Genomic DNA, 25,454 nt, shown 5'->3' with positions numbered 1-25,454 from the left:
ATCTTTTAACATGTCCTGTCCTAAATATTTAATCTTAAAGCTTTGACTGCCATGACACTGATATTTTGAATTAACAACTGGGGGGAGGAACCACAAAGTTAGTAACTCGGTGCCTTGTTAGATAAACCCAGTTGAATAGGAAAACTTGATTATAAACCCTGATGGTACTGGCAGAAAGCAGGAGGTATTTTCCAGAAAAATGTGAAGGACTATGTAAAAAGTACCACCACAACAACAAAGTCTAGAAACCAAATTAGTGGATCAATATTGTAAAATGAATATACATTTCATGATTAAAAGAAGACCACATGCTAAAATTGGAAAAGATAATTAGAGGATATGATTTTTTTTAAACAAAAAACACGAACAATATAAGCAGGAATAAGGAGGTTATAAAAGTTAATGTTTGTCCGAGTGTATTAGCAAAAGCAAAAACAATCACCAGAGGTCACTCTTGCACCAAAACAGAAACCAGAAAAAAACGATTTCAGCACAGAAACAGTTTTTTCTCACAAAAGCCAGGAGGGAAGAGTTGGGAAACTCTGAAGCTGCTACATTCAAATGCTTCTAATCTTCCTGGGTCTGTTGTGGATAATTCCCACCACAGCATCAAGGCTGATGTATTAAAAGGCTGTGGTCCCAAAAACAATCAGGCATATCCAGCCACCATACCGATGGGCTCTCAGAGGAGATGCAGCACACATATTTATAATCATTATTGGAAGCTTCAAGAATTGAATCAGATGATTACATTTTAATTACTTTAAGCAGCAGGTACAGGAATTAGATCACGAAAAGTACTTACTTTTACTGATGGGGTAATTGTTTCAATAAAACTGCAATTAAATATTTACACAGTAATTAAATATTTTGGAATTATTTTTTTACACCTTTAACATAATGGTACTGTAACTATTCTCTCAATTTAAACAAATATAAACTAATTTTACATTATTATTTAACTTTAAAATGTTTTACTAAATTATTTTTAACTTTTACTTTTCCATGTGTTTCCCTCTTCTGGACCACAGAAAGATCTCCGCCTGGAGGTAGAGACCGTCGCCTATGTGTGAAACAAAACTAGTAGTAACTTTTCACCTGTAAATTTGCCTCCACCCCTTGGTTCCAGGACATGTGTCATGCACGTCTACACTTTGTATTCACTTTAAGCCCAGAAATTATGAACAGGCAAAAGTATTAAAGTTAATTTACACATCAACAAATCTATGGGGTCATTCTGAGTTTGGCAGACAGAAAACTCCATTCGCCAAACTCCAGACAGCCACCTGCCATATTTATTTTTTGCTTATTTTAAAGGCTCCTCTCCTTGGTGACTGCTGGTTGAGACTACCTCCTGTTTTTTATGAATGCAGCTTTTTATTTTAGATTTTGCATATTCAACCCAAAAACAATGGGGGTCTTTTCAAAAACTTTGCTTTATAATACAGTTTGTAATACTACAGTAGTATTTGCTTAGTAGTACAAAATGTTTTTCATAAACCTATGTGTGGAGACCTCCATCTCCACCTCTCCTATTTTTTCTATCCAGAAGTCTCAGCCATGTGTGCAAATATTGCTGCAAATACAGGTAGGTGTATGCCTTATTAATAATTGTGGGAGGAACCTGGTGCAGTGGCTGAAAAATGAGGACTATTTACTACTAAATGGATGGGGGTTGTGGAAAGACATATAAACACAATCACCCACCAAGAAAAGAATAAGCAAGTTGCTATTCGCAAGCAACATTTCTAAAGTTACTACAGCAATAAGGATCCAAAATGGTCAAGAATCTATTCAATATAATGTTAGTGGGGGCTAGGGGGGTGGGAGTCCAGTACCACCCATTGCCACTCGCCAGTTCTGCTACACACCTCAAAAGAAAATGACGTATTCATAGACTTAAAATACCTCCTCATGGGAAATAATGTTAAATAAATAAAATTATGAAAAATTTAAAATTACATATACGCACATATATCAATATACATAAAGTGCTTAATATGATGTTGAATACAAAAAAATATTTCTAATTAGATCATTTAATATTTCACTATTTGTTTAAAAATAACTCAAGCTTTTAATAAAAATGTAAAATTAATTAAATAAATAAGCATTAATAAAGTTTTGTACATAATAAAAACTATAATAGTTAAATGTATACTTTATTTTTAAATATTATATTGGACATTTAATGTGTTGAATTAACATGTTGTAACATCATTTTTTAGATCTAGGTTATAATAATTATTTAAAGTTAGTTTACATTTTGTAAATGATATTACAATAAATTTATGAGTTGTGACTTAAAACTCATAAATCCTATTCTAGCAGGCTCAAGAGCTGTAAGTCTTCAACTAGTAACACTCGGAAATGGTAAACTGTAAAGTTACTACTAGGTGCAGTAGTGTGTTTGAACAGGAGCAAATCTAAAAATGTACATTTACTTTTGCGAGTGGACCTCAAACTACACAATTTTCTTTTAACAATTATAAGACAGCCCATATGTGATATTAGTTTTCATGCAAGTGGGTTGTGAAGATAACCCAAGACCCCCTACGAAAGAAATGTTAGACTATGTCCTCAGAAGGAAGACAATATATAGGGTAGTCAATAACTACTTGAGTGGTAATGTATAAAGAAGGCAACATGAAAAACTTTGCAATATATTTTTCATGTAACCTAACATTTATCAGACACACTAGTGAATATCGTCTGTGTGTCACTACTGCTAGAAGAGTCCAGCAAAAACAGAAGAACAAGAGACATGGAGAAGAATAAGCAATGCATTTATTCTCTATTTTGAAAGCAGGCATAAACTTAATGCCCACATGTATATAAACAGTCTAAGAAGTCTATTTTAAATAATACATACAAAAATCACTATCCAATTTACAGACCAAGATGTCTAACTAGTATTAGGCCTCACTATTCTTAGTAGCATAGACTAGCTGGAGGGATGGAGGTTTGTCCACGTAAAAGAAACACACCAGAGCTGAGGCAAAAGACAGCCCTGATTCCCATTGGAATAGAAATAAGAGGTCCCTCAAAGCAAATTATTTGTAGATCAAACAAGAACAGATCAGATCACACTAGCTGAAAAAAATTATGGAACTGTAGTAAATTAGGTTACTGGTTGAGGGGGATGAAACCCTTCTCAAGCAGCATCCACAATAAATCTTTTCAGGATGAAATGCAAGTAAACCCCAAATTACCATGTGTTAACGTTCTCAAGCAGCAGCAACAATTCTTTTCAGGATGAAACACAAGCAAACCCCAAATTAACATGTGTAAAACACTCCAGCAGCTTGGCACAAAAGCAGTCAGGCTTAACTTCGGAGAAATGTGTAAAGTATTGAAGCAGCACATCAAACAGTAATACAGTGAAAACACAATACAAGAAGAACAAAAAACAATTTAAAAAAAAGATAGTACAAATTTAATAAATTATTTGATACAAAATTGAAAAACATCTAATCAGTCAATCCAGAGATATGCAGTTTTAAATGTTTAGATAAAAATAGTGGCTAGAACCACAAAGAGGCAACTCTGGTATCTGGTCGCTTTGGATCGGGACACAGTCACAAGTTAAGACCAACCGTGATGGATTGCAATCTGGATACAGGGACCATGATAGGCCAGATGAACAAAGTATCTTAAATCCTCTTCTCAGAGTTTTGTGAGAGCGTGCATTAAAGATGCATCATGCAGCAGCAGTTTGGAGAAAGATGTGAGGTCCTCCGTTGGCGATGCGTCATGCAGCGGTTCCAATGAAGCCTTCGATGGGGCTTGAAATGCAAGCTCCTGCACTAGAGCTGTGTCACCCATCATGGTTCTGATGCCGAGCTGTGAGGAGATGCATTGTGCTGTGTCAGTTCTGCCCAAAAGACCACAGCTGGGCTGGCAGATCACATTCAATTCATGTTTTTTTTTCTTCTTTATATCTGTGCTGCATTCTGCAGCACATGTAAAAAGAGGAAGAAGCCTCACAGGATTCCTTTCATGCAGGAAGGTGTCTCTTCTTCCACAAAAACAATCCTGTCAGCAACGCAGGTACCCTTGGTGCAATGGAGTCTGTGTTGGCACTAGGCTGAATATAGGCCCATACTTATACTTTTTTTAGTGCCGCATTTGCGATGTTTTTTTATGCAAAATCTGCTCAAACTTACAAAATACAGTTGTATTTTGTAAGTTTATGCCACTTTTGAATCAAAAAGACGCAAATGCGGCACTAAAATAGTATAAATATGGGCCATAGTGTGCTAGGACAAGAAAAGGACAGGAATGTGCCAAACAATGCTAAATACCGTGCATTCCTGCCCTCTCTTGTCACACAGCACAGTTGTGCTGCTTTGTGTGACATTTTTATGAATCTGGACCTTCATGAGTGTGCTGAGGCAGAAGCTTTGTGATGTGCAAGTGTGGTAGGTGACAGCTCTGTCCACCTATCAAGTAAAAGATGGCCCACCTTGCCAACACCTATTCCTTCTTTGTCTCTCTGTCTGGAAGCAATACACAAAAAGCAACACTTATTAGTCGGCCCTAAACAGCCCATAGTGCAGGGTGCAGTGTTTCTAAAAAGTTGGACATGCATTTTTAACTTTTACACATCCAGGAAGTGAAAAGCTTCTACATTTGTTTTTCACTATTGTAAGGCCTACCTCTCCCATAGGATAACATTGGATCAGCTTATTATATTTAATAAGTGATCTTTCAACTGGAAGCAGAGAGAAATATTGAGTTTGCCGTCTAAAGAATAGTAATCTAAAACCCTCTTTAATGGCAAAGTCGGATTTTGAAAAGACACTTTTAAATAGGTGGCATTTTATTGTTCCAAATATTTGGTTCCTGCAGCCTTGGTGTCCTTGGGGCAGGGTCAATTACCACGTGGGATGAGTTAGAAGAGTATAGCAGGGTCCCTGTTTCCCAGAGATGGACTTGCTCTCAGTATCGTGGTAAAGAACATGGACGGAGTATTAATACACTCATGAAGCTCTTCTCTTCATACACAGAAGGTGTAAATATAAAATAAGTTATGGAACGATTTCTTTTTTAAACAATTATTATGTTTGAGGCTGCTAAGAGTCGCAGACATCTTTAAATAATGTCGCTAATGTCTGTACCTTTGCAGCATTTACAGGCGCCGGAGATTTATATAAAATCCAATAAAATACATTAAAAGTGGTAACGTTATAGACTAAACGCCATGTAGAATAGTAATATGATTTTTTCTGTGTATTATCTTGGTATTGACATGCCATTATTCTGGGATAACACCTTCATTTTATGAAGGTTTTTTTTTTTTTTTTTTAATCTTGTATCGATTTTGTATTTCGTATGATAAGGAAATGAAAGTATTTACGATGATACAAACACACATGTTAGTGATGATGTTGAGAGTAATGTTATTGATCTTTTGTTTTTATTAAACTCCTAAAGTCAAATCTGAATGCTTAAATAATGTTGGTATTATTGCCCAAGTCAATTGCACTTATTTTATTCGTGGCATAAGGATTCATTGCCGGCTAGCCTAGGCAGGCTTGGAAATTCTGGCGAAATCCTTCCCCTGAAATGGAATAGACTTCTGCCTCCAAATTAACTTAGATTGCTCCCTTCCTGGTCAGCCCCACACTCTCGCATGTCTTAACTGTTCCTGTGTCTACTCTAAACATCACCACTCCTAATATCCTTCCATTTCAGAGAGAATAACTTCATCAAGGATTTCCCTCAGCTAGCAGACGGTCTGATGGTCATCCCTCTGCCAGTAGAGGAGCAGTGCCGTGGTGTCCTCTCCGAACCTATGCCGGACATGCAGCTACTGACAGGTAAGATGGGCTGCTGCATGGCAATCCTACCCTCATTGTCTCTTTCATCACCAATGGGTAAGGGGTTGAAAAGAGCAGGACACATTTATTCTCATATTAATTCAAGTACCACAGTCCAGAGACAGCATCCTATTAATAACCACGCTGGAATGGATGCAATCTCTTGCCAGGGTCTGAAACAGCTTACTTATAGTTGTACAATCTATATTATATGAGTTAGGGTGTGAGTTACTGCCACTCCTGTTCATCCTTGCCTCTTCTAATGGTTACCCCGCATACCCATCTCAGCCATGAAGACATCCTCTGGCTGATGGTCCATAGGCGATTACTTAAAGCTGGGATGGAGAAGTAGTGTAGGAGGGTGACAGATATGTAGGACAGTTCAGCCACTGTTTATGTTCAGCACAAGATTTCTGTGCACATCCACACAAAGCCTGGCAGGAGTTATTACTACTAAATTCTTTCCTCAAACACAGTACAGTGCGTGCAGACACCGGTATCCTTCCACCGCCTACACTGAGACTTCAGGGCAGCATAATGCTTTGTAGAGAAGGAGGTGCTCTAATACAAAACAACCACAATCCAGTCTAGATAGGTTTTCTGCATACACACTTCCAGGAGCTGGTAGAACAAGTTTACCTCAGACATGCAATGAGATTGCACAATTCCCTTATACGACGAAACCACACACTACAGGTTGTTGCAGAGTAAGGATCTAATGTAACTAAACCTTAATGCAAAGCGGCCACTTTTATGCCTAATGGAAAGCAATAAGTTCCCCCTACTCAGTTACTGAACTCATTCAAGAGGTCTCAACCTTGAGCACTCAGCTGGGAAACTGTTGAACATACATGTGTGAACTGTTGCTTGTCTGTAGTGTCTTGCTTTCATTGACAAGTGTCTCTCTGTGCATTTCTTCCAGGTGATGTCAGGTACAATGAAGCCATGGGCTATCCTATGGTGCAAAAATGGAGAGTTCGGAGCAACCTCTACAAAGTGAAGCTCAGCTCTATCACATTGTCGGCAGGTAAGAGCATTGAGAACTCATTCTCAGCAGCAAGACACTATCTTTTGAGGTGAAGATCACATGTAAAACCCCCAGCAACAAGGTAGTATCTACTGATAATTCTAGCAAAAGTGCATATGTGTGGGGAAAGCCCCAGCAATAACTATGCATAATAATCTGATCGTCAGGTCAGTATATGCAGAAAAAGATCCTGCTGATAATCCAAGTATCAATCAATCAATCAATCAGGGATTTGTAAAGCACACTACTCACCCGTGAGGGTCTCAAGGCGCTGCAAGTATCATTAATACCTGCCAATAATCAGATTGTGAAGTAGATATGGTCAGATACATTCTCAGGTAACAATACAGAATATGTTGATAATCAGCAACAGATCAATAACTACAGGAAAAGAACCTAGCTATCACCAAGTCAACATGGGAGGGATAGAGGGTGTTAACACTACACCTCTCCTAGTATCAACTGGTTCACCATTGCACCAACAGAAAGAACCTGACAAGGGGAAGAGGTGACAGTGGCACTCCAATGTTGATGCCACTTTCATAAATCTCTACAAAATATCTTTACTCATGTACAAAAAGTGCATCATTAACACTTGTTAATTTCTATTTACACTGTATTGATTCTTTGACCAACCGAATCAAAACTGTTCAGTTTTTCTAATGCTTTTGTGTACTCTATAGATACCTTGCACTCAGATATTTTCCACTCTAATCACTCACATTTATTCTTCAATAAAATCTGTACTATTAAGAAATCTTTTCAATAGAGATCCAGTCCAGCTAGTCTCTTGGTGTCTATCATCACCCCTCAGAACGTACCCTATTCTATGGCTACTGCAGTATCATGTTGCTTATTCCCTTAGTCCCTTCAAAGAAATAAGGTCTCCTGGAAAAGATTACTTTCATTATGTCTGGATCTCTTAACAGTCACTCTTAGTGTTCCATGGAAGACAGAAGGCATTATTTCATCTGCTGTCTATTCCTCTTCTAAAAAAGCAGCCACTGACCCTTCAGTACTTTATTTTGCCCTTTCCTCCCAAGTCAGTGAAAGTGTGGTAGGTGAGCAAATCTCCCATTTTATGAAGATGAGTGATATTTTGGATACTTCTCAAGCTAGTTTATCAGACGGTTGCCAGACTAGTCCACTTTCTTATTGTCTGTTTCCAAATAAACATATATTCTTTATAGGGGAGATGCTCAGATAGTGCTGCTTTTATTCATGGGCCCAAACTCTTCCTGCCAAATGGCTACCTCTTCAACCAGCACTGAATTTTGAAATCAATAGTTGTTTGCCTGCTAGGATTTCTAAGGGTACACTTGCAATATTAAAAGCAAAATGCTGGGCTCCTGAATACATCCAATAAATGTGTGGGCGTGTGTGTGTGTGTATATATATATATATATATATATATATTTACTTACAAAAACAAAGGTTACAGGGACGCATGGACGTTATAGTTAGGCTCCTATTTTAAATGTACAAAACCATGGAAATTCATCTATTAGAGTTATCTCAAGTAACTATAACTTGTGCCCTAAGGTAACTATAACCTATAACTTTTTCATCAAAATTGTTACTGCAAATATTACATTGATATTATCAGTGATGGTATCAAAGATGTCATGTGCACTGTAATTTGTGGGGTAATTAGCAGTGCATGGCAAGGGCATGAGTTTAAATGGGAGCTTACCTATGCCGTCCCCTTAACCTTTGTTTTTTTAAGTGAATTTCTATTTTTTCCTTCTATTTCCTAATTATAACATCCCTGTAACCTTTTTTCTGTCAGTGAATTTCTAGGGTTTTTTTAACGTAAAGTGTTGTTTATTACTATACGTTATTATATACCATATCTGGGTGTGAGAGTGGCTGTGAAAGTGTTTGTCTGGGTGTGAGAGTGGATGGGTCAGTATCTTAGTGAGTCTGTGAGTAGGTGTGTATGTGGGTATGTGAGTGGGTACGTGAGGAATTCAGTGGGTCTGTGAGTGGGTGTGTGAGTCTGAGTGGCTTTGTGAGTGGATGTGTAAGGATCTAAGTGGGTGTGTGAGGATTTGATGAATTATATATTTAGAGTGAGATCTTTCTGGACAAATTGAAAAGAAAAATTTATTTGTCAATTAAAAAGAGTGAGATCACCTTTCATTATGAACCTTAAACTTTTGAAGTATAAGAGAAATTAAAGAAGGGAAATGACAAGAGGACACACCTGATGTAGAACCCTCAACATTCAGTGTGAGGGTCTGTGACCTTAACCTTTAGGCCATAGATGACTCATTAAGGTGATGCTTCCAGACATACCTATGACAGTCAACCCACGCATGTGATTAGGAAAGAATGTGGATGTTCCATCACTGGTAAGATTTAACAGTCAAAACACTAGTAAATAAACAAACACACTGCCAAGTGGTAATAGGATTTTAACCTTCAGCCAACTGAGCGGCAGCACAATTAGGCCAGAAATGACTCCGTTCCACTCTGCATCCAAACGTAACTATAATATTTGTACCATGCATCTTGCTAGTCTGACTCTTTGAAGTCATTGTATGGAGAGACCATTGCAATAACAATCTCTCTCTCTCCCTTCAATCATTTTATGGGAAAGAAGCGAGAGAGCAATAGGGCCAAGGGGGGAGCCTCAAGGCTCCTGCTTTCCTAGCCAGCTCCCCACATCCTGCGCGAGCCGGCAATGCTCCCACAAGCAGGGTGCTGCGTTAAGTAGCAGTTTCCTGCTTGCAGCAGCAATGTTTTCATCTGTTTACCTCCACTCATATTTGCATGCAGGGAAATAGATGAAAACTCTGCTTTCTGCCAGCGGGAGCTGTTTGATAGCCATTTCGAAGTGGGGGCACTTGCAGGCTCAAACCCTCCCTTTCACTACATGCAAGACACCCCTAAGGTAGACCCCGCAGTGTATTTAAAAGGTAGGACATGTTCTGGTGTTTTTACGTGTCCTGAAAGTGAACTATTGCCAAATCTGGTTTTCACAATTGCAAGTCCTATCTCTCCCATAAGTTTCCATGGAGAATGCCTTTAAATCTCATTTAAGTGCAGGTTCCCACTCCGAGCAGATAGAGATAACGAGTTTGGGGTCTCTGAACTCACCGTTTAAAACACATCTTTTGGTAAAGTTGGTTTTTAGATTGTCTGTTTGAGAATGCCACTTTTAGAAAGTGGGCATATTCTTGCTTAACCATTCTGTATTTCTGCATGGCTGCTGAATGCACGTCTGGGTCAGACTGACAATTAAGCTGTTTGTGAATTCACTCTAGACAGTGACACAAAGGAAGCTGAGGTGACTCCAACATATCCTGATGACTCTTCCTGGGCTAGAGAGGGAGGGAGGAGCTGACACCTGCACTTGAATGGGCTGTGCCTGTCCTCTCACAATACAGTCCCCAGCCCCCTGGTGTGTGTCTGGGGCAGAACAAGTAAGAGGCTGGGTCTTGTGCACTACAAAGACTTTCCTTTGAATTTTGCCTACTTCAAAAGCAGAAATGAGTATAAGTGTTGGACTGCTGACCCCACAATTTCAGATTACTTCTGGATTAAGAGGAACCTCTGTCAGGAAGAAGAGCTGGATTATCAGTATAACTTTTAGCAAACTTGTGTTTTCCACCTCAGCATGTAGCCTGCTATGATCTGTAGGACTCAGCTTATAATAGGAAAACTGAAACAAATCCCAGCATGAATAGATTTGCTGGTTGTAAGCCATCATCATGACATGAAATAAGCTAATAACGTGCAGGTAATTATGTTAGAAATATAATAGGTCAGGGTTTGTAAAACAGGCAGGAGACAGGATGCGTGATGAAAAACAGATGCAGATGCTCTGCAGTAGGAACATTGCAGAGGCTCAGGACCAGGTTGTGGCTATGACGCCATGATGCCAGTAAATTCTCAGAGAAGCAGGTGGAACAGGGATGTACAGTGGCAGGTTCAGCAGGTACCTTAAATAGTAGATCTGTCCTAGCTATACAGCTTTCATAAGTACAGTGGGGATGGGGTTGGTGCAGAGTAGGTTCATGGGTGATAAAGGGAGACCACATGATCAAATACTGACCAGGGACCCAAAAAAACTTCTGACAGAGGAGAAGATAATAATTTGAGCAGATGGGATGTCTGTGGAGTCTCTACATGTGCTCTTTCTTATGAAGAAAATAAATAACACAGCAGAGCACAATCTATAGAGTGTGTCTAGCATTAAGCCACTGTAACAAGAAAAAGACTTGAAGTGCACCTCATATAACATCTTTGTACAAATAATGTCTTTACCATCAAGGTAAGATTTGTAGTAACTTGAGTACTGAAGAGCTTTAGTTCCATAATGCTTGTGGTTGCAGGTGCTCCCATTCAGTCACTGAATGTGTAATCAGAGCACTATACTAGGATACTCCCTTAGTCAAAAGAGAAGCTATCTGTAGGTAAGGACCCCAGCAAATAGCACCTGGTGCACAATAATGCCCTTGCAGCAAGAGACTATCTTTACTTAACATGAGCACTCAACACCGCCAACAGGTAGTGATCCACCAGTAAGGCATCCATCTTTTGTATGTCACCGTGAGAACAGTCTGTTGCTAATGATCTCAGTATGAAGGTGCAATCTATGGTTAAATATTAAAGATGGAAAGCTCTTTCTGTCAGGAAAGATACAGTAAGAAGTTATAATAACCATTATATAGCTGCATAAATGTGAGGGTTCTATCTTCAAATAAAGAACTGATCAGGAAAGCATTATTTATATGTATAGCTCCATCTAAAGGATGGAATTATTCTAGGGAGACAGTCAAACAGAGATCTTGGTAGAGATGAGGACCTCAGGTGGAGGATGGGAAGTATGAATGGTTGTAACCCATGGTCTCACTAACTGGTCACCACCTGTTTTTACAATATTCCTAAGTCATCACACATACAGTAAGCAGTGTCACTGCTACAGGGGCAAGATCAGCATTACAAGTTAACAATGATAAAATAGTAAATGCAATGAAAGCCATCTCTTAGTAACCAAAACACTCCACAGACGCCCTACAGATAAATCCATTTGGGGAACATTGGTAGCCTTAAATAGGAGGCACTTCCAAATTCAAGTGGGCGACCTTGATGTTGCACCATTACCCAGTTTTTGGAACCAGGCAACATTGTACCAATAAAGATGCTATATTTTGTCACAATCTGAAGGGAACATTATTTCTACAAGGGTTCATGTGGTGCTTTGACCATCTGTGCAACCGAAACCATAGTTTGAAACCCTAGGCAAACAAGCAGAGAGCAAGGAAATGGATGAAATAAATTAAACAAGTAAAAAAATATATTGGAAGAAAATAAATCTAAACAGTTTTGTTTCTAGAAAATGATTCCAATGTTAGGGCACATGCCAAATGGCGTAACCAGAGTGATACATACTAAACTCTATACTTTGTGTCAGCAGCAGAAGTTACCAACCGAAGGGCTGCCCCACTCGAATACACACTGAGGGGCATATTTGTCAAATGTTCATGTAGCACAGTACAGCGCAGCAAGCCACCTTTGTGCACTGCGTGAAAGGAGAAGGGCAGGAATGCACTGTATTTAACATTATATGGCGCATTCCTGTCCTTTGCTTGCACTGGCATCCTTTTGGCCACCTAGCGCCAACGTAGGCTACCTTGCACCATGGTGCAAGGATGCATGCCTTTCAGACAGCACTATTTTTGTGCAGAATATTGCACCTTCCTACACAAAAACAACACCCTGAGGCATTTTTCTCTTTCGGCACATATATAAAAAGGAAAAAAACACAGAGAAATAAAGATATTTCTCCTTGTTATGCCTCACCTGGGGAAGCGTAGGATTTTGACACATTTCCAGGTCTACCATTAATGGTAAATCTAGGAATGCTCCAAAGTTCATGGTGGGATGTGTGGGAAAACCCTCCCTCCACCCATGGAACGCCTCCCTGGGGCATAGTGAAGTAACACAGCAATTTGTGCCTCGTTGTATTACTCCAGTAATCTTACTTAGTGTTGGCATCACTGTTTCAGCCCCACCCCCATGCATGGCGCAAGGGCAATGGAACACTTTGATAAGTATGCCCTTGAACCTTTAGAAGGGCGTAGTAGGCTTAAATTCATTTGTGCTTACACAGTTATCTCTGTATCCATGTTCCAGGTTTTGCCAACGTATTGAAGATCTTAAAGAAGGAGAGCAGTCGGGAGGAACTTTTGGGAGTCCTGAGACAGTACGGCTCTCATTATGTGTCGGAAGCGCTCTACGGCTCAGAGCTGACGTGCACCATTAGCTTTCCCAGCAAGAGGGTGCAGCAGCAGCTGTGGCTGCAATACCAGAAAGGTGAGACATTTGGGTAAGGGTTGAGGGTGTCCAAGAGCATGCCACGCACCATATCATTCATGTAACTCACTGTGACTCCATTTCTACATCAGCTATCAACTACCACTAATGAAAGAATGGCTTAGTCAGCATTTCATCATGATTTCTGTAATATTAAAAAATATACAAAAAGGTGCATAACTTGCTTCAGCTTCCTTGTGGTACAGAAAGAACACCACCCCCCTGTGCTGACCACTGGCCTGATTTTCAGGTGGGTGGTAACAGGAAATCTTCCCATATGTGGAAGAAGAGCTAAATCCGGGGGCAAATCCACAGGTCTGCTTACTGATTCTCATCTGAAGCTCTGCTTTCTTCACATATGATAGCATTTTCATTTATGAGCATGAAGGCCAGATCTCCCAATATAAAGAACCCATAACAGATCTGTGGGTGCCCCCAAGTTCTGGTTGTGATCCTGCAGAACCCAATAGACATTTTCTTAAGGTAAACACGGTATTCTGGAGTGCACACTAGGCCTTGGACAAATCTGAGAGGAAGTGGTCCTGACAGGGTTCTATTAAATCAGAAGAAGCATTATGGATGATGAGATATGTTGTGATTAACTTGAGGTTTATTTTGATTTCTTACATTGGGTACAGAGACAGGTAGAGTGAGATAAAATACATAGAATAACATCTCCAAAGAATGCTATTTCAGGATTAGAGTGCCACATAGATTATTAAAAAAAGGAACTAGAGAATCCTGTCTAGTTTCCAATTTTTAGGTGGAGAGGAACTTTTTAATACGAAACACTCTACGGCCCCACCAACACTGCAGATCTGCTCATCTCAAGTATCTGTTTTTGTAGCAGAATTTTAAAGCATATGATTAGCACAGTCTCATCTTTGCTAAGCTACAAAAGTGACAAAGCCTTTTGCCATTTTTGCAACAAAGTCTTTAAGCATAGGATCTGTATATGCCATCTGCAACGAGCTGAAAAATTACAAAATCTTTTCACCATTCCAGGCACGACATCACAGCTTTAGACTAGTAAAAAACACATCTGAACCTCACTGGAATAATAAAAGTAGCAAATGGCACACGTTTTATTCCTATTAGAGCTCATTAGATAGGCATAGCTTTGTCCAGACACAAGGGAGCTCCCAGAACATATCCAAACAATACATTTTCACGCTTATAAGGAATTAGGCAAAATGGAAATAGCAATATCTTGGTAGTTCTTACTTTTTAGTTAGAGAGCTGCTCCTTTATTTGGAGTACTCTACATCACAGACACTATAAATCTGCTCACCTCCAGTGTCTATTTTTCTAGCACGTTTTAAGCATAGGATAAGCAGCATCATCCTCCATAAACTATAAAATCGACAAAGACTTTTGCTATTTTTGCCACAGCGTCTTCAAGCATAGGCTCAGCAAGTGCCCTCCATGTCGAGCTGGAAAATGGCAAAAGCCTTTTACCATAGAAGTTGCAGTACTACAGCCTTCTTTTGGTAAGCTACCATCCAGGCCAACCTGCAAAGAGTAAAAGCAGCTCCTGACAGAAGTATTTTGCTCTTACCAGAGCTCAAAGGCATGCAACAGGAAGTAGGGAACCCAGGTTAGTTCCCAAGTTTTAGGTGGGGAGCAGTTCTTTTATACAGAACTCCCAAACATTCCACTGACCCTCTGAACCTGTTCATCTCATAAGTCTGTTTTTCTAGCAGAGCTTTACATATGCATAAAGGTTATGACCTTTAAGCGCAATTTGAAATAAATGTCAGTAAAAATAATTGTATTTTATGCAGTTAAATTCAAATTGCCTAATGAATAATAGGTAACTCATAAAAAATGTAAGTATGGGTTTATGTTTTTTTAAAAGTTTCTATAAGGGTAATAATGTTTTTCATGGTTCAGGGATGGTAGTGTATAAGGGCAGTAAGGAATTTTTACGGGGCAGGGAAGGGTATTGTATAGAAGTTGTGAGCAGTTTTTAGGGCTCATGGATGGATTGTGTATAGGGGTAATAAGTAGTTTTTAGGAATCACAGATAGTAGTGTATAGTAGGGAGGTTTTACATATCCTGACACGTAAACTGTGGGATAGTGAGCAGTTTTATGGGCTCATGGGTGGGGACTATATAGGAGTAATAAGGCATTTTTAGGGCTCAGGGTTGGGTATATGGGTAGTAAAGTGCTTTTGGGGTTAAGTAAATTGTAGTTTTTATTATTAAATTCAATTGAATTTAACTTAAATTAAAAAGTATTATTAATTTAATATAAAACAAACATAATTAATGCAACATATTTAAAATGGGATATATGGATAGATAGATAGATAGATAGATAGATAGATAGATAGATAGATAGATAGATAGATAGATAGATAGATAGATAGATTCCAATGTAAAACCATGAAATGTAAGGTACTCCGAATGTAATGACCCCTGATGTAAAGATGTGCAAAAGAATAATTGACATTCAAAACAAGCATTTGCAATGCAATGGGTCTCGCGTTTGCTCGAGTTAAAGCTATTAGCGTTGTAAACTTCTAACTGGACTTTTGTTGCCACATAACCTAAAAAGTAAAACAGTTTCACATAAGCGAGCCGACGGCCACCATGAGCGCAGAGCAAGCACACAAAAGGAAACAGACGTTCACTCGCAGTAAAACATATCGGCAAAAAGTGCTATTATCCATGTAACAGGGTCGATGTCATGCAAAGCGCTCTACTACTGCCCAGCGACATCGCGCTACCTACGAATAAAGAGAAAAAGTAATGCAGAAACCATATGGAAAACACTGAGCCTTGTATGTTTTCAGTAGCTGGCCAGTGCGCTTGAAAAAGGCATGACATGTGCATGGCTTTCACTAATTAAATCAAGCTAATTTTTAAAGGCAAGCCCACAAACCACCCAAACTGAAGGGCTTGACATGGACGTGGTTAAAAGCCCACAGAGAGATTACACCAGGGACAGAGCGTTTTGCTCTTGACCCTAAAAATGGCCATGCCTCCATTCTCGCAAGATTACGTGCTCTCAAGAACTACTCTTGCAAGCACATTCCTGAATGGAGGACCCTAAAGCTAGCAGTCTCTTCAAGTTGCTCCTGCTGCTCAGTAGCCCATTTGCCATGCTGCAGGGTTTGATGACCTCCTTCATTGGAGTGTAACATATAATAGTGCTGTATTTAATATCTGCTCCTGGACAGCTGTGTGTGATCAAGTGAGGTGACATAATAGAGCTGTCTCAGACTTGCTCCCTTTTTTATTTTTATAGCTGTGAAAACGATGTTATTTGAAGGAAGTGCATTAAATCAATAGTAGGCTCCTTCGAGTGCTGTATAAATAAGGAGACACATCATTAAACCCGGCAATAAACCCCAGCACTTCCAAGTCATACAATTATGTTGTGCTTTTAAAAGCTGTTACCAGGCAGCCAGTTCGTTCCTGTGCCTTTGCAATCCACAACATCTCATTCCCTCTTCATTGTAACAATCAACTACAGTCACTTCACAATGGGAGGATGCAGGTGAGCTTTTCCCTTTCTTCTGTAATGAGAGACATTCATGAGTAACTGGACATACTGGAGGCATCCACACACACAGATACTGTGTGCAGAACTACAAGTCTTGTTTATTCTACCAGTATGGCTCAGTGAGTTACCCATTTGTTTCTTACATCTGGTCTACGTTGTTGTAAGGTTTTTGAACAATACGCAGGGGTTTGGATTGCAATTGGGCTCTTTAAGCTATTGTAAGATCAATAAGATTTGATAGGCCTTCCTAAACATATATATATATATATTTTCCCCATTTTCCCCAAGCAATTTTACATTGGAAAATGAACAGAATTACATCAAATTTAGCAGAAAGCTAGACCTTGGTCCAGAAAGTGTGTTTTTTATTATTTGGTGTAAATATGTTGAGTAGTTTTTCAGAAATGTTCAAAATGTGAGAATATATCACGCCGCCGAGGATCCATGGATCCAACAGATCAAAAGGAGGTATTATTGGCTGCCACCACATCAACAAAGATGTGACACAGTCATATTAGAACTGTTATGGTATGCAAATCTGTTGAGTGCTATCACCCGGGGGGTATCCTGGGGCTGAGACGTTTTGAGTCTAGACAAACTGTGGCCTAGTGTGACCCCTTGAAAAGCCAAGGTTTTAGCTTCTTGCGGAATTCAAGAAGAGAAGATTCTTATGGGTAGCAGCAGGTGGTTCCATGCCCACGGACTGATGTAAGAAAATGCTTGAGCGCTGAATCGGTTTTACAGTATGCATGGGATGTGTGCAAGTTGGAGTCCAGATAAGCGAAGGAGTCTGGAAGCTTTATAAAATCAGATGCAACTGTTGAGGTATCCTGGGCCTGTGTTATATAGTAGCCTCAAAGTGTAGGTGAGGATTTTGATTTGTGCTTGTTTGTTTATTTATTGGGAGTCAGTGGAGCTCCTGTAAGTGTGGTGTGAATGCAGTGTGGGAGGCTGAGAGACTCAGACCCCTGTGGAAAGAACAAAAAAACTATAGGGGGTAGGGTAAGGATACCTCCCCCCCCCCCCACCAGGCATGGAGAAGGGTGTCCCAAAACATATACTTTTTTGGGGGGGACAGCGTATCAGCAGAGGATCCACAGTTTTGTGAAGAAAATAAAAGCTGCCTCTCGACACTTGGGGTGGACCAGGGCCTAGAGAAGGTTTGTGCAATGTTATTCATTTATTTATTTTTTTAGGAAGGGGGTGTTCAGTCCCTCCCCAAGCTGTAGACTAGACCCCCCCAGATCCCATCATCAAGCTGGCAGGGGTTGTGGGGTCTTTTGGTTTCCCCTACAGATCCCAATTACCTGGCCAGTTCTGGGTGTCCCAGCTGTGGATCCCCCAGTTCGGCACCCACTGTAGAAAAACAAAAAAAGCATATTGCCGGCTCCCAACAGCACCCAGTATGAGCGCTGGCTGGGTCCAGGGGAGCCTGAGGGCTTCCCCCATGGTCACCAACAAGTGTGCATTTAGTGGGTGTCCTGGGTGAGCACTCACTATAAAAATAATTGCAAGCACCTGCTGGAACCCACAATGGGTGCTAGCTGCGAAGCATGCAATGGCAACAGGGGCCTTGAACTTGACCCCTGGCCCCAACAACTGAGAATGTTGGGCTTGTTGGCCCCCCAAAAAATAAAATAGAAAACAAAAAATAGAATAATAAATGAGCTGCAGAAGCCACTCATTTATTATTTACTGCACCGGGGCAGAGTGCCTCATAATGCCCAGTGAGGGCTTCTAAATTATATTTACTTTACTGGAGGTACCCCTACTAAGGGCAGGGGCAACACCGACCATTTTATAATATTGTGGAGTGTTGCTGGGAGTGCAGCAGCCACCCAGTGACATAAAAAAAGCACACACAGTGAGTCTCCTAGGTGATTGAATCCATGACTGCAGACAAGCTTACCATATTGTTTTTTAAATCTCTCTGAGTTGGAGCTGCATGCTTTTTAGCCGCAGTGTAAAGACTCCTTGTGGTTAGTTATATGACTGCACTTTGTAGTCTGAGAAATGTTTTTTTTTAAACGGACACAAGGATATGTTGACTATTTTAAATAATGCTTTAATGAAAATATTTTCTGACAATCATTATTATACATTGCAATATAATAATTTACAAAATATACATTTGGTTGTTATTTGTGACTTTTTGACAAAGCCAAAAGGTCTGTTTCATATATGTTTATTTGCTAACCCCAGGATAAATCCAATAGGCCTGCTCCTTTATATATTATGGTGTTCTAACCCTTTGACAAAGCCAGTAGGTCTGCTTAATTAAAATGACCCCCTTCATATTGTTGCATAACACAGTCAGCCGTGTGCAGAGGGGGTGAGGCTGGGCGCCCTCGAGGGATTGAGCACTATTCCCAACTACACGCCGTGCATGGCAATGGGTATCCTACTTTACGTAAAAACATATACATTTAGTCTTAAAAAAAAAAAAAAAGTTAAAGTGACATAATAAGAGGTAATATTAAAATCGTACATTACATTGAAAACAACCAAGGCTTCCTTGCCTTGCATTGCTAATTACTTCACATATTATATCATTTATGACATATTCTATGACAACATTGATAACATCACTGCAACATCTGAAATCACATCATTGATGGCAACAATGACCACGGAGGGGGTGCAAGTTATAGTTACTTTAGGGCACGCGTTACAGTTACTTCAGATACCTATAACTCGCAAATTTATGTGGTTTTGTTTGTTAAAAACGGTATGTTTTGACTGACCTTTATACCTATCTATAATGTTCTTTTATCCTTTTTTCAGTGAATTACAGCTCTTAATGTAGAGTGGGATATATATATATATATATATATATATATATATATATATATATATATATACACACACACTCAAACATACTATGGGCAAAACTACCACCTGTCGTGTTTATGGTAGCAGGGTGTCACAGTGAATTAAACATTTGTGGCATACATCTGTGATCTGAACATCATAATTGTGAATAATTTCAAGGCCAACTCAGCCTTCCTTCCTCCGAGTTCAGTGAATCACGTACCATTAAATTTGGTAATAGTACTACCCTTTATTCACAGTGTTAAACAAAGATCGCATAATTTACCCCTATTCTGTTATTATTATACAAATAAGCATGTTAAGTCTAATGGGGCATTTGTGAATATGTTCATATAATGAGGAAATATTGGGAATGGGAAAAACCAAAGAAAACATTTACTCACCCTAGTACTAGCTCTTCTAAGCAAAAAGGATAAAAACAAGTAACAGGTGATTCTAGCTACACAAATGCCACAACAACTGTAGAAGTGTCTGCCACTTCCGCCGCCAGAGAAAGAGATGGAACTGAAAGGTATACAGGTGATAGCTCTGGAAAGCTCTTTCAAAATGCAAACACTCAGAACATATAGCAGGTGTTATATGTGATCTTAACTACTGTAACTTTCTACTAGGGTTTATTAGCATGACTCCTGACAAAGTTGCAAACAGTGCATAATTGTCTGCTTAAAGCAATGTAAACATCTAAAAAGATTTGATCATATTTCTAGATCCTGGTGATCACTGCACTGGCTATCGATTTTGCAGCGAGCACAGTTTAAGACTGTGCTACTGAGAGTTTATTGAAGTCTGGTAGGAATCTGAACTCATCAAGGTATGAAGACACTACTACACAGAGTGCTTGTGTTCTGAAAATATGCACCTTTTGACTATTAACTCAGGACGAGGAAGCACACATGAGGATGCTCTTTCTGGTTACTGGTCATAGGAACTCTTGCAATAGAGTAAAGACCACAGGAAATCACAAATTATTGGTACTGGGCTAAATTACCCCCTGGCCCCTTTCTACTAGAGAGTTCATAATCAGGTTGTTGGTCATCAGTCAGTCTTTGTCTTGAAGCACCAAGAAACTTTATGGTAACAGGCCACTTTATCAAAAAAATAAAATGAACAGTCATTAAATACGGGCAGTGAAGGCTAAAATAAATAAAACGTTTCCAAATATTTAGAAACATTTCTGAAAATGCAGATTTTATTCCAAAAAGTTAAGAGAACGGACTACCAATATCCAGATGTCCTTGCCCGACATAATTTCTTAAAATATGAGAACTCCAAAAAATGCAGGATTCAGCTTGGTCCTAGAGATACCGGACAACAGAAATAAATAAAACAAGAGCCCCCAGAATAGATGTGGCTTGAGATCACTTGCCGAGGTACCAAGAAGTTAAACAGTGATTAAACTATGAGAGAGTAAGAAGTCCCATAGAGAGATAATGAACCTGCTTGATTTATCTGATCACGTGATAGCTGCACATTAGGTAGCATCCTTCACTGACAGCTAATGACATTAGTGGTGAAAACTGCATCTTCTACACAGGTAAGCCCTCTGAATAAGGATCTATTTCTTTCTATCCGGGTCGCTCCACAATCCTGCGTATGCGCCTCCTGACACCAACACGCAAGCTGTGCATGCACAACACAACTCGCAGCCATGACACACTTGAAAGATTGTGCTATTGTGACTATTTCTGAAGTTCATCCAATTCTAATAGTGACTCTCAAGACTGTCTTATTAGGGAAACACCCCAATCATAATTGACACTTCCAGGGCAACGTAAGGAGTCAGCCCAGCGGTGTGCAAGTGAGAAGCAAGGACTTCTTATTAGCTTTTCCCTCCTCAGAGTGGCAACAGCTGTTCTCAGATAATAAGACAATGACATCATATCACACAAATAATGATATTTGCACAAAGGCATCGTTTGCCTGCTGACTCGGTGTGCCACCTAATGGGAGTCATGCTGAACCTTCAGGAAATTAGCTTCCCTTGCTTCGGCCTGCGTTGCCCAATTAGTGGGGCTAGCTGGTGGGTGGCAGGCACTAAGCGGCCCGTTCAGCTGGGAGGCACAGGGAGTAGAGCGTAATTAGACTTCTCATCACTTTAGTAGCGAGGGGAGGCTTGGGAAGAAGCACATAACAAGGCTGGAATAATTAAATAAAATGAATAAGGTATTGAAAGTCTCACTGTGGTAACTCTGCTGACAACTCATAGTGAGAAAAATACGACGTTTTACAGTTTTGTAAAGCAAAGATGGGGTTGTGTTTTTTTATATATCTTTTTGGTTACTCAGAAATTCACAATTTCTCATATAATGCAGTCAAATGGTGGCCAGCATTCCCGCGTTATCCTGGTGACCACCTCATGCCTGACCCCCTGCATTTGGGGCTTGCCCATCAATTGTGTAGGACAGGTGAAGAACCTAGCAGCCCTCCTCAAAGATCACAGTAACTCTACAGATTCTGTGGTTCCCTTCCAGAACATAGTGCATTAACACTCTTGCCTTGGCTGGTCTAGCCTATGTGAGCAGAAGCTACTGGGGCCCTCTCAGTAGTTGCGACAGCCACTTCAGCATAAATACTGGAGCTAACGTTTCAGCCACCTCAGTTAACTGGACTAGGCAGCCCAGCTATCAGACCTATCCTGCAGTAGACGCTCTAGTTGCAGATTAAGTTGAAGTCCGTTTGCATGAAACCATTGGTCAATTTTTGTGGCCACCACCTTCCATGTTTGTAAAAAAAAGATTATACTATAAATTATGAGCACTATGTTCTCCTCAAACGGCAATCCAGCAGTCCAAAATGCAGGAAGACCCTTCCCAAAAGTCTTATCTTCACTACAACGTTACCTTCACCGTGGAATGCATTCCCACTGCGACATGGAAAAAGAAAAAATACCAATGACCTTCTTTCTTCTAAACGTCCATAAAGAACACAACTCTTCCCACCAAAATGTCAGAACCTGATTACATTTTCTGTCCAATGCTCTAAGAGGTAAACACTGGCACCTTACTTTTTGACACAGAGCAAAGAAATCGCCAGTTCTGTATACTGGCTCAACAAAGGGAAACACTAGTTTGTATAGGTGGAGACATCTATCACTTCCTAAACATGACCTGAATCAAAGTACCCTTCCCATTTACCTCAGCTGGGCTGTGGAACAAAACCTGGAACAATAAAGTTGCGTCTCACTATATAATCGTTATGTTCTGGGTCAGGTAGGAAGATCATACACGTCCCACTCAACACCCCACTCCTTGGCCATCTATCTACCCGATGCTTTCATCCCTCGTCTTACCTAGTTCCACCTGACAGAGGAAAGATGAAACCTTCCATGGAGTCGAGGGGCTTCGGGTTTGCACCAATCGCCTTCACCCTTTAACCTCTAAAGAACAATAGTGCTAGGAAGAGAAACAAGTATCTACTGGGTGGTAGGTTTCCACCACGAGAGTTCATTTTTACAAAGAGCTTAACAGCTGTGCTACAGACGACACAAATTGCAGGTCATTTCAGCAAAACAATGCAGACAGAATGAAGACCATCCCTGGACCTGCCCTGGCAAACATTACACATCTCACCAACAGGCTCATTAACTCTACAAGCCGCATTACCAAATCATGTGATCTGTCGAGGACAGTAGTAAAACCCACATTCTAGGGGGCATATTTATACTTTTTGCAGCAAAACTGCCCAAACGCAGTTTTGTGGCAAAAAGTGTAGCGCCTGCTTGCGTCATTCCAATGCGCCAGCCGTTCGCCACATTCATGGAGTTCCGCAATCAGGCGCAAAGGGTGGGCTAATGTCAGAAAAAATTACATTAGCCGGGTGGGGATGGCAGTGCGGGGGAATGGGGTTTTGCCTCAAAAAATGATGCTAGGCAGGTTAGAGGCAAACAAATGCCTCTATCAAGCCTAGCATCATTTCCTGACACAAAACCATCCATACCACATGACTCCTGTCTTAGAAAAGACAGAAGTCATCCCCACCTCCCCAATGGCCAGCACAGGGGATCAGGGTCCCCTAGGCTTGGCCACTGCACCCAGTGCCATGCAAGGGGCCTCATGTCAGGGCCCCCAATGGCACTTTTTTTTTTTTTTTTTTAATACTTACCTATACTTACCTGGGATGGGGTCACCCATCCTCTGGTGGCCCTCTGGTGGTGGGTGGGGGGTGTTCCTGGGGATTTCACCATGGAAATGGGTCCACAGGTCCTCTAACGCCTGGTCTGAACCAGGCGTTAAATAATGGTTCAAAGCAAGCTCTGCACCATTATTGAGCCCCTCCTTCCACCCGTACGTTATTTTAGCACGGGTGGAAAAATATGGGGCTATGGGGTTAGCACCATTTTCAGATGGTAACATCTACCTTGCGTCTCATTGAAGCATTGTAGGTGCACGCATCCAAAAAATGGTGCTAACTCCAATATTTTGACGCTAGACATGTCTAGCGTCAAAATATAAATATGGAGTTACGTTTGCGCCAAATTTGCATTAAAGAAATGACACAAATTCGGCGCAAACATAGTATAAATACGCCCCTTGGTTTTCGCACATCAGACATGATTGCTATTAGTTAAACAATTCTGCTACCACTTTGGTTGTCAATGGGTGTACTGCGATCCAGACAGCTTCATGCACATTTTATGAAACCTTTAACAAGATAACATTGTGGAAAGAGTTTACCGAGGTATTCAGTGCAAGTTCGCTTGTCTGGATGAATATTTTTATTTGGACTATGGGAGATTTTATTGACTATTTTGCACAAGAAGAGTCAAAGAAAAAAACTGTAATCCTTGCCGTCAGGGAAAAAAATAAAGTATCTCGGGCCTTGTCCGTATCTCAACACATTAATGAAGAGATTCACAGAGAACATTAAGAAAATAAAATAAGAGAACAGCATATGAAAGGAAATGAAATGGAACAGGATTGGGCGACAGGACGAGCTCTTCTGTAGAACACTGTATCACTGCAGAGTACTATGCAGAGATGAATATATTGCAATAAAGCATACCGAGGGAAATCAAAAAGAGATGGGGAGAAACGGAGAACCAGACTAAAAGGCTAGAGAGCAGAGACCATTACCCACCTCCTTATGAGCCCTGAGCCAGGAGAAATAGTCAATCTTGAAGGCATCTGGAGCCTAATCTTGCAATATTTCACAAATATAGCCATCATTACCGTTACGATTTGCTCTCGGGTACACTCACTGGTCTGCTGTGCAGGCCGTAGAGGGCTCGTCACCAGCATCTTTGATGTTGCTTCTCACCTCTCTTTGGAACCTGCTGCTTCCTTTCAGGAGACTTGCTATCATCGTACCACTGAAGAAACCGAGATCCCCGATAATGGTAACTCCAGGGGTGCAGATTTACCAGATGCGGCTCTCGGTATCTCATGAGATTCTTTGAGTATAGTGATTAATCTGAGTCCTCTGTGTGGGTCACAGCCGAGAGCGAGTTTGTGTAAGTGGAGAGGACCGAGTCCCAGTATGCTCTGCACACAGTGCAAAGGACCTTGGATGTGTCTCCTTTCTTCAGTAAGGGGCTGCTGAGTCCTTTAGAGGAGGCTCCACACGCAACTTGGTTTTGGAGCCTTTGAAACCTAGTGTTGAATAGCTTTAGAAGACTATGTTGTAATAATCTAGGCGTGCCATGACTAAGCCTCGCGTCAGCTCAACTCTATGGTTCGTTTGAAGGAGTGACAGGAATTTCCGGAGTAGGAAGAGCCAGAGAAAATAATTGTTGGTTACTGCATTTCCTTGGTGTGTGAAGGAAAGATTATGTTTAATAGCATTCCCAGCGTGATGGCCATATATTGTGGGAGGCAACAATAACCAAACTGGCATGAATTATCTTCCTAATGGCATGACCTCAGTCTTGGTTCCATTCATGAAGAGTACACGTGTCTTCATCCAAAAGAATAAGTGTTTGAGGCATGTTGTGATGGTGTC

General features: G+C 40.4%; 1 protein-coding gene across 1 annotated transcript in view; it reads left to right on the top strand.

Annotated features, from left to right (window-relative positions):
* Positions 1 to 25,454, top strand: part of ASTN2 (astrotactin 2) — a 2,164,803-nt gene that overhangs the window by 1,756,168 nt on the left and 383,181 nt on the right. Inside the window, exons 14-16 of the mRNA XM_069241522.1 lie at positions 5,698 to 5,822; positions 6,745 to 6,849; positions 12,994 to 13,173. Of these exons, the coding sequence (XP_069097623.1) occupies positions 5,698 to 5,822; positions 6,745 to 6,849; positions 12,994 to 13,173 (410 nt within the window). The remainder of the gene's footprint in view (positions 1 to 5,697; positions 5,823 to 6,744; positions 6,850 to 12,993; positions 13,174 to 25,454) is intronic.

The sequence above is a fragment of the Pleurodeles waltl genome, chromosome 6, assembly GCF_031143425.1.
Source record: "Pleurodeles waltl isolate 20211129_DDA chromosome 6, aPleWal1.hap1.20221129, whole genome shotgun sequence".
NCBI lineage: Eukaryota > Metazoa > Chordata > Amphibia > Caudata > Salamandridae > Pleurodeles > Pleurodeles waltl.
This window is presented reverse-complemented; position numbering and strand designations above follow the sequence as displayed.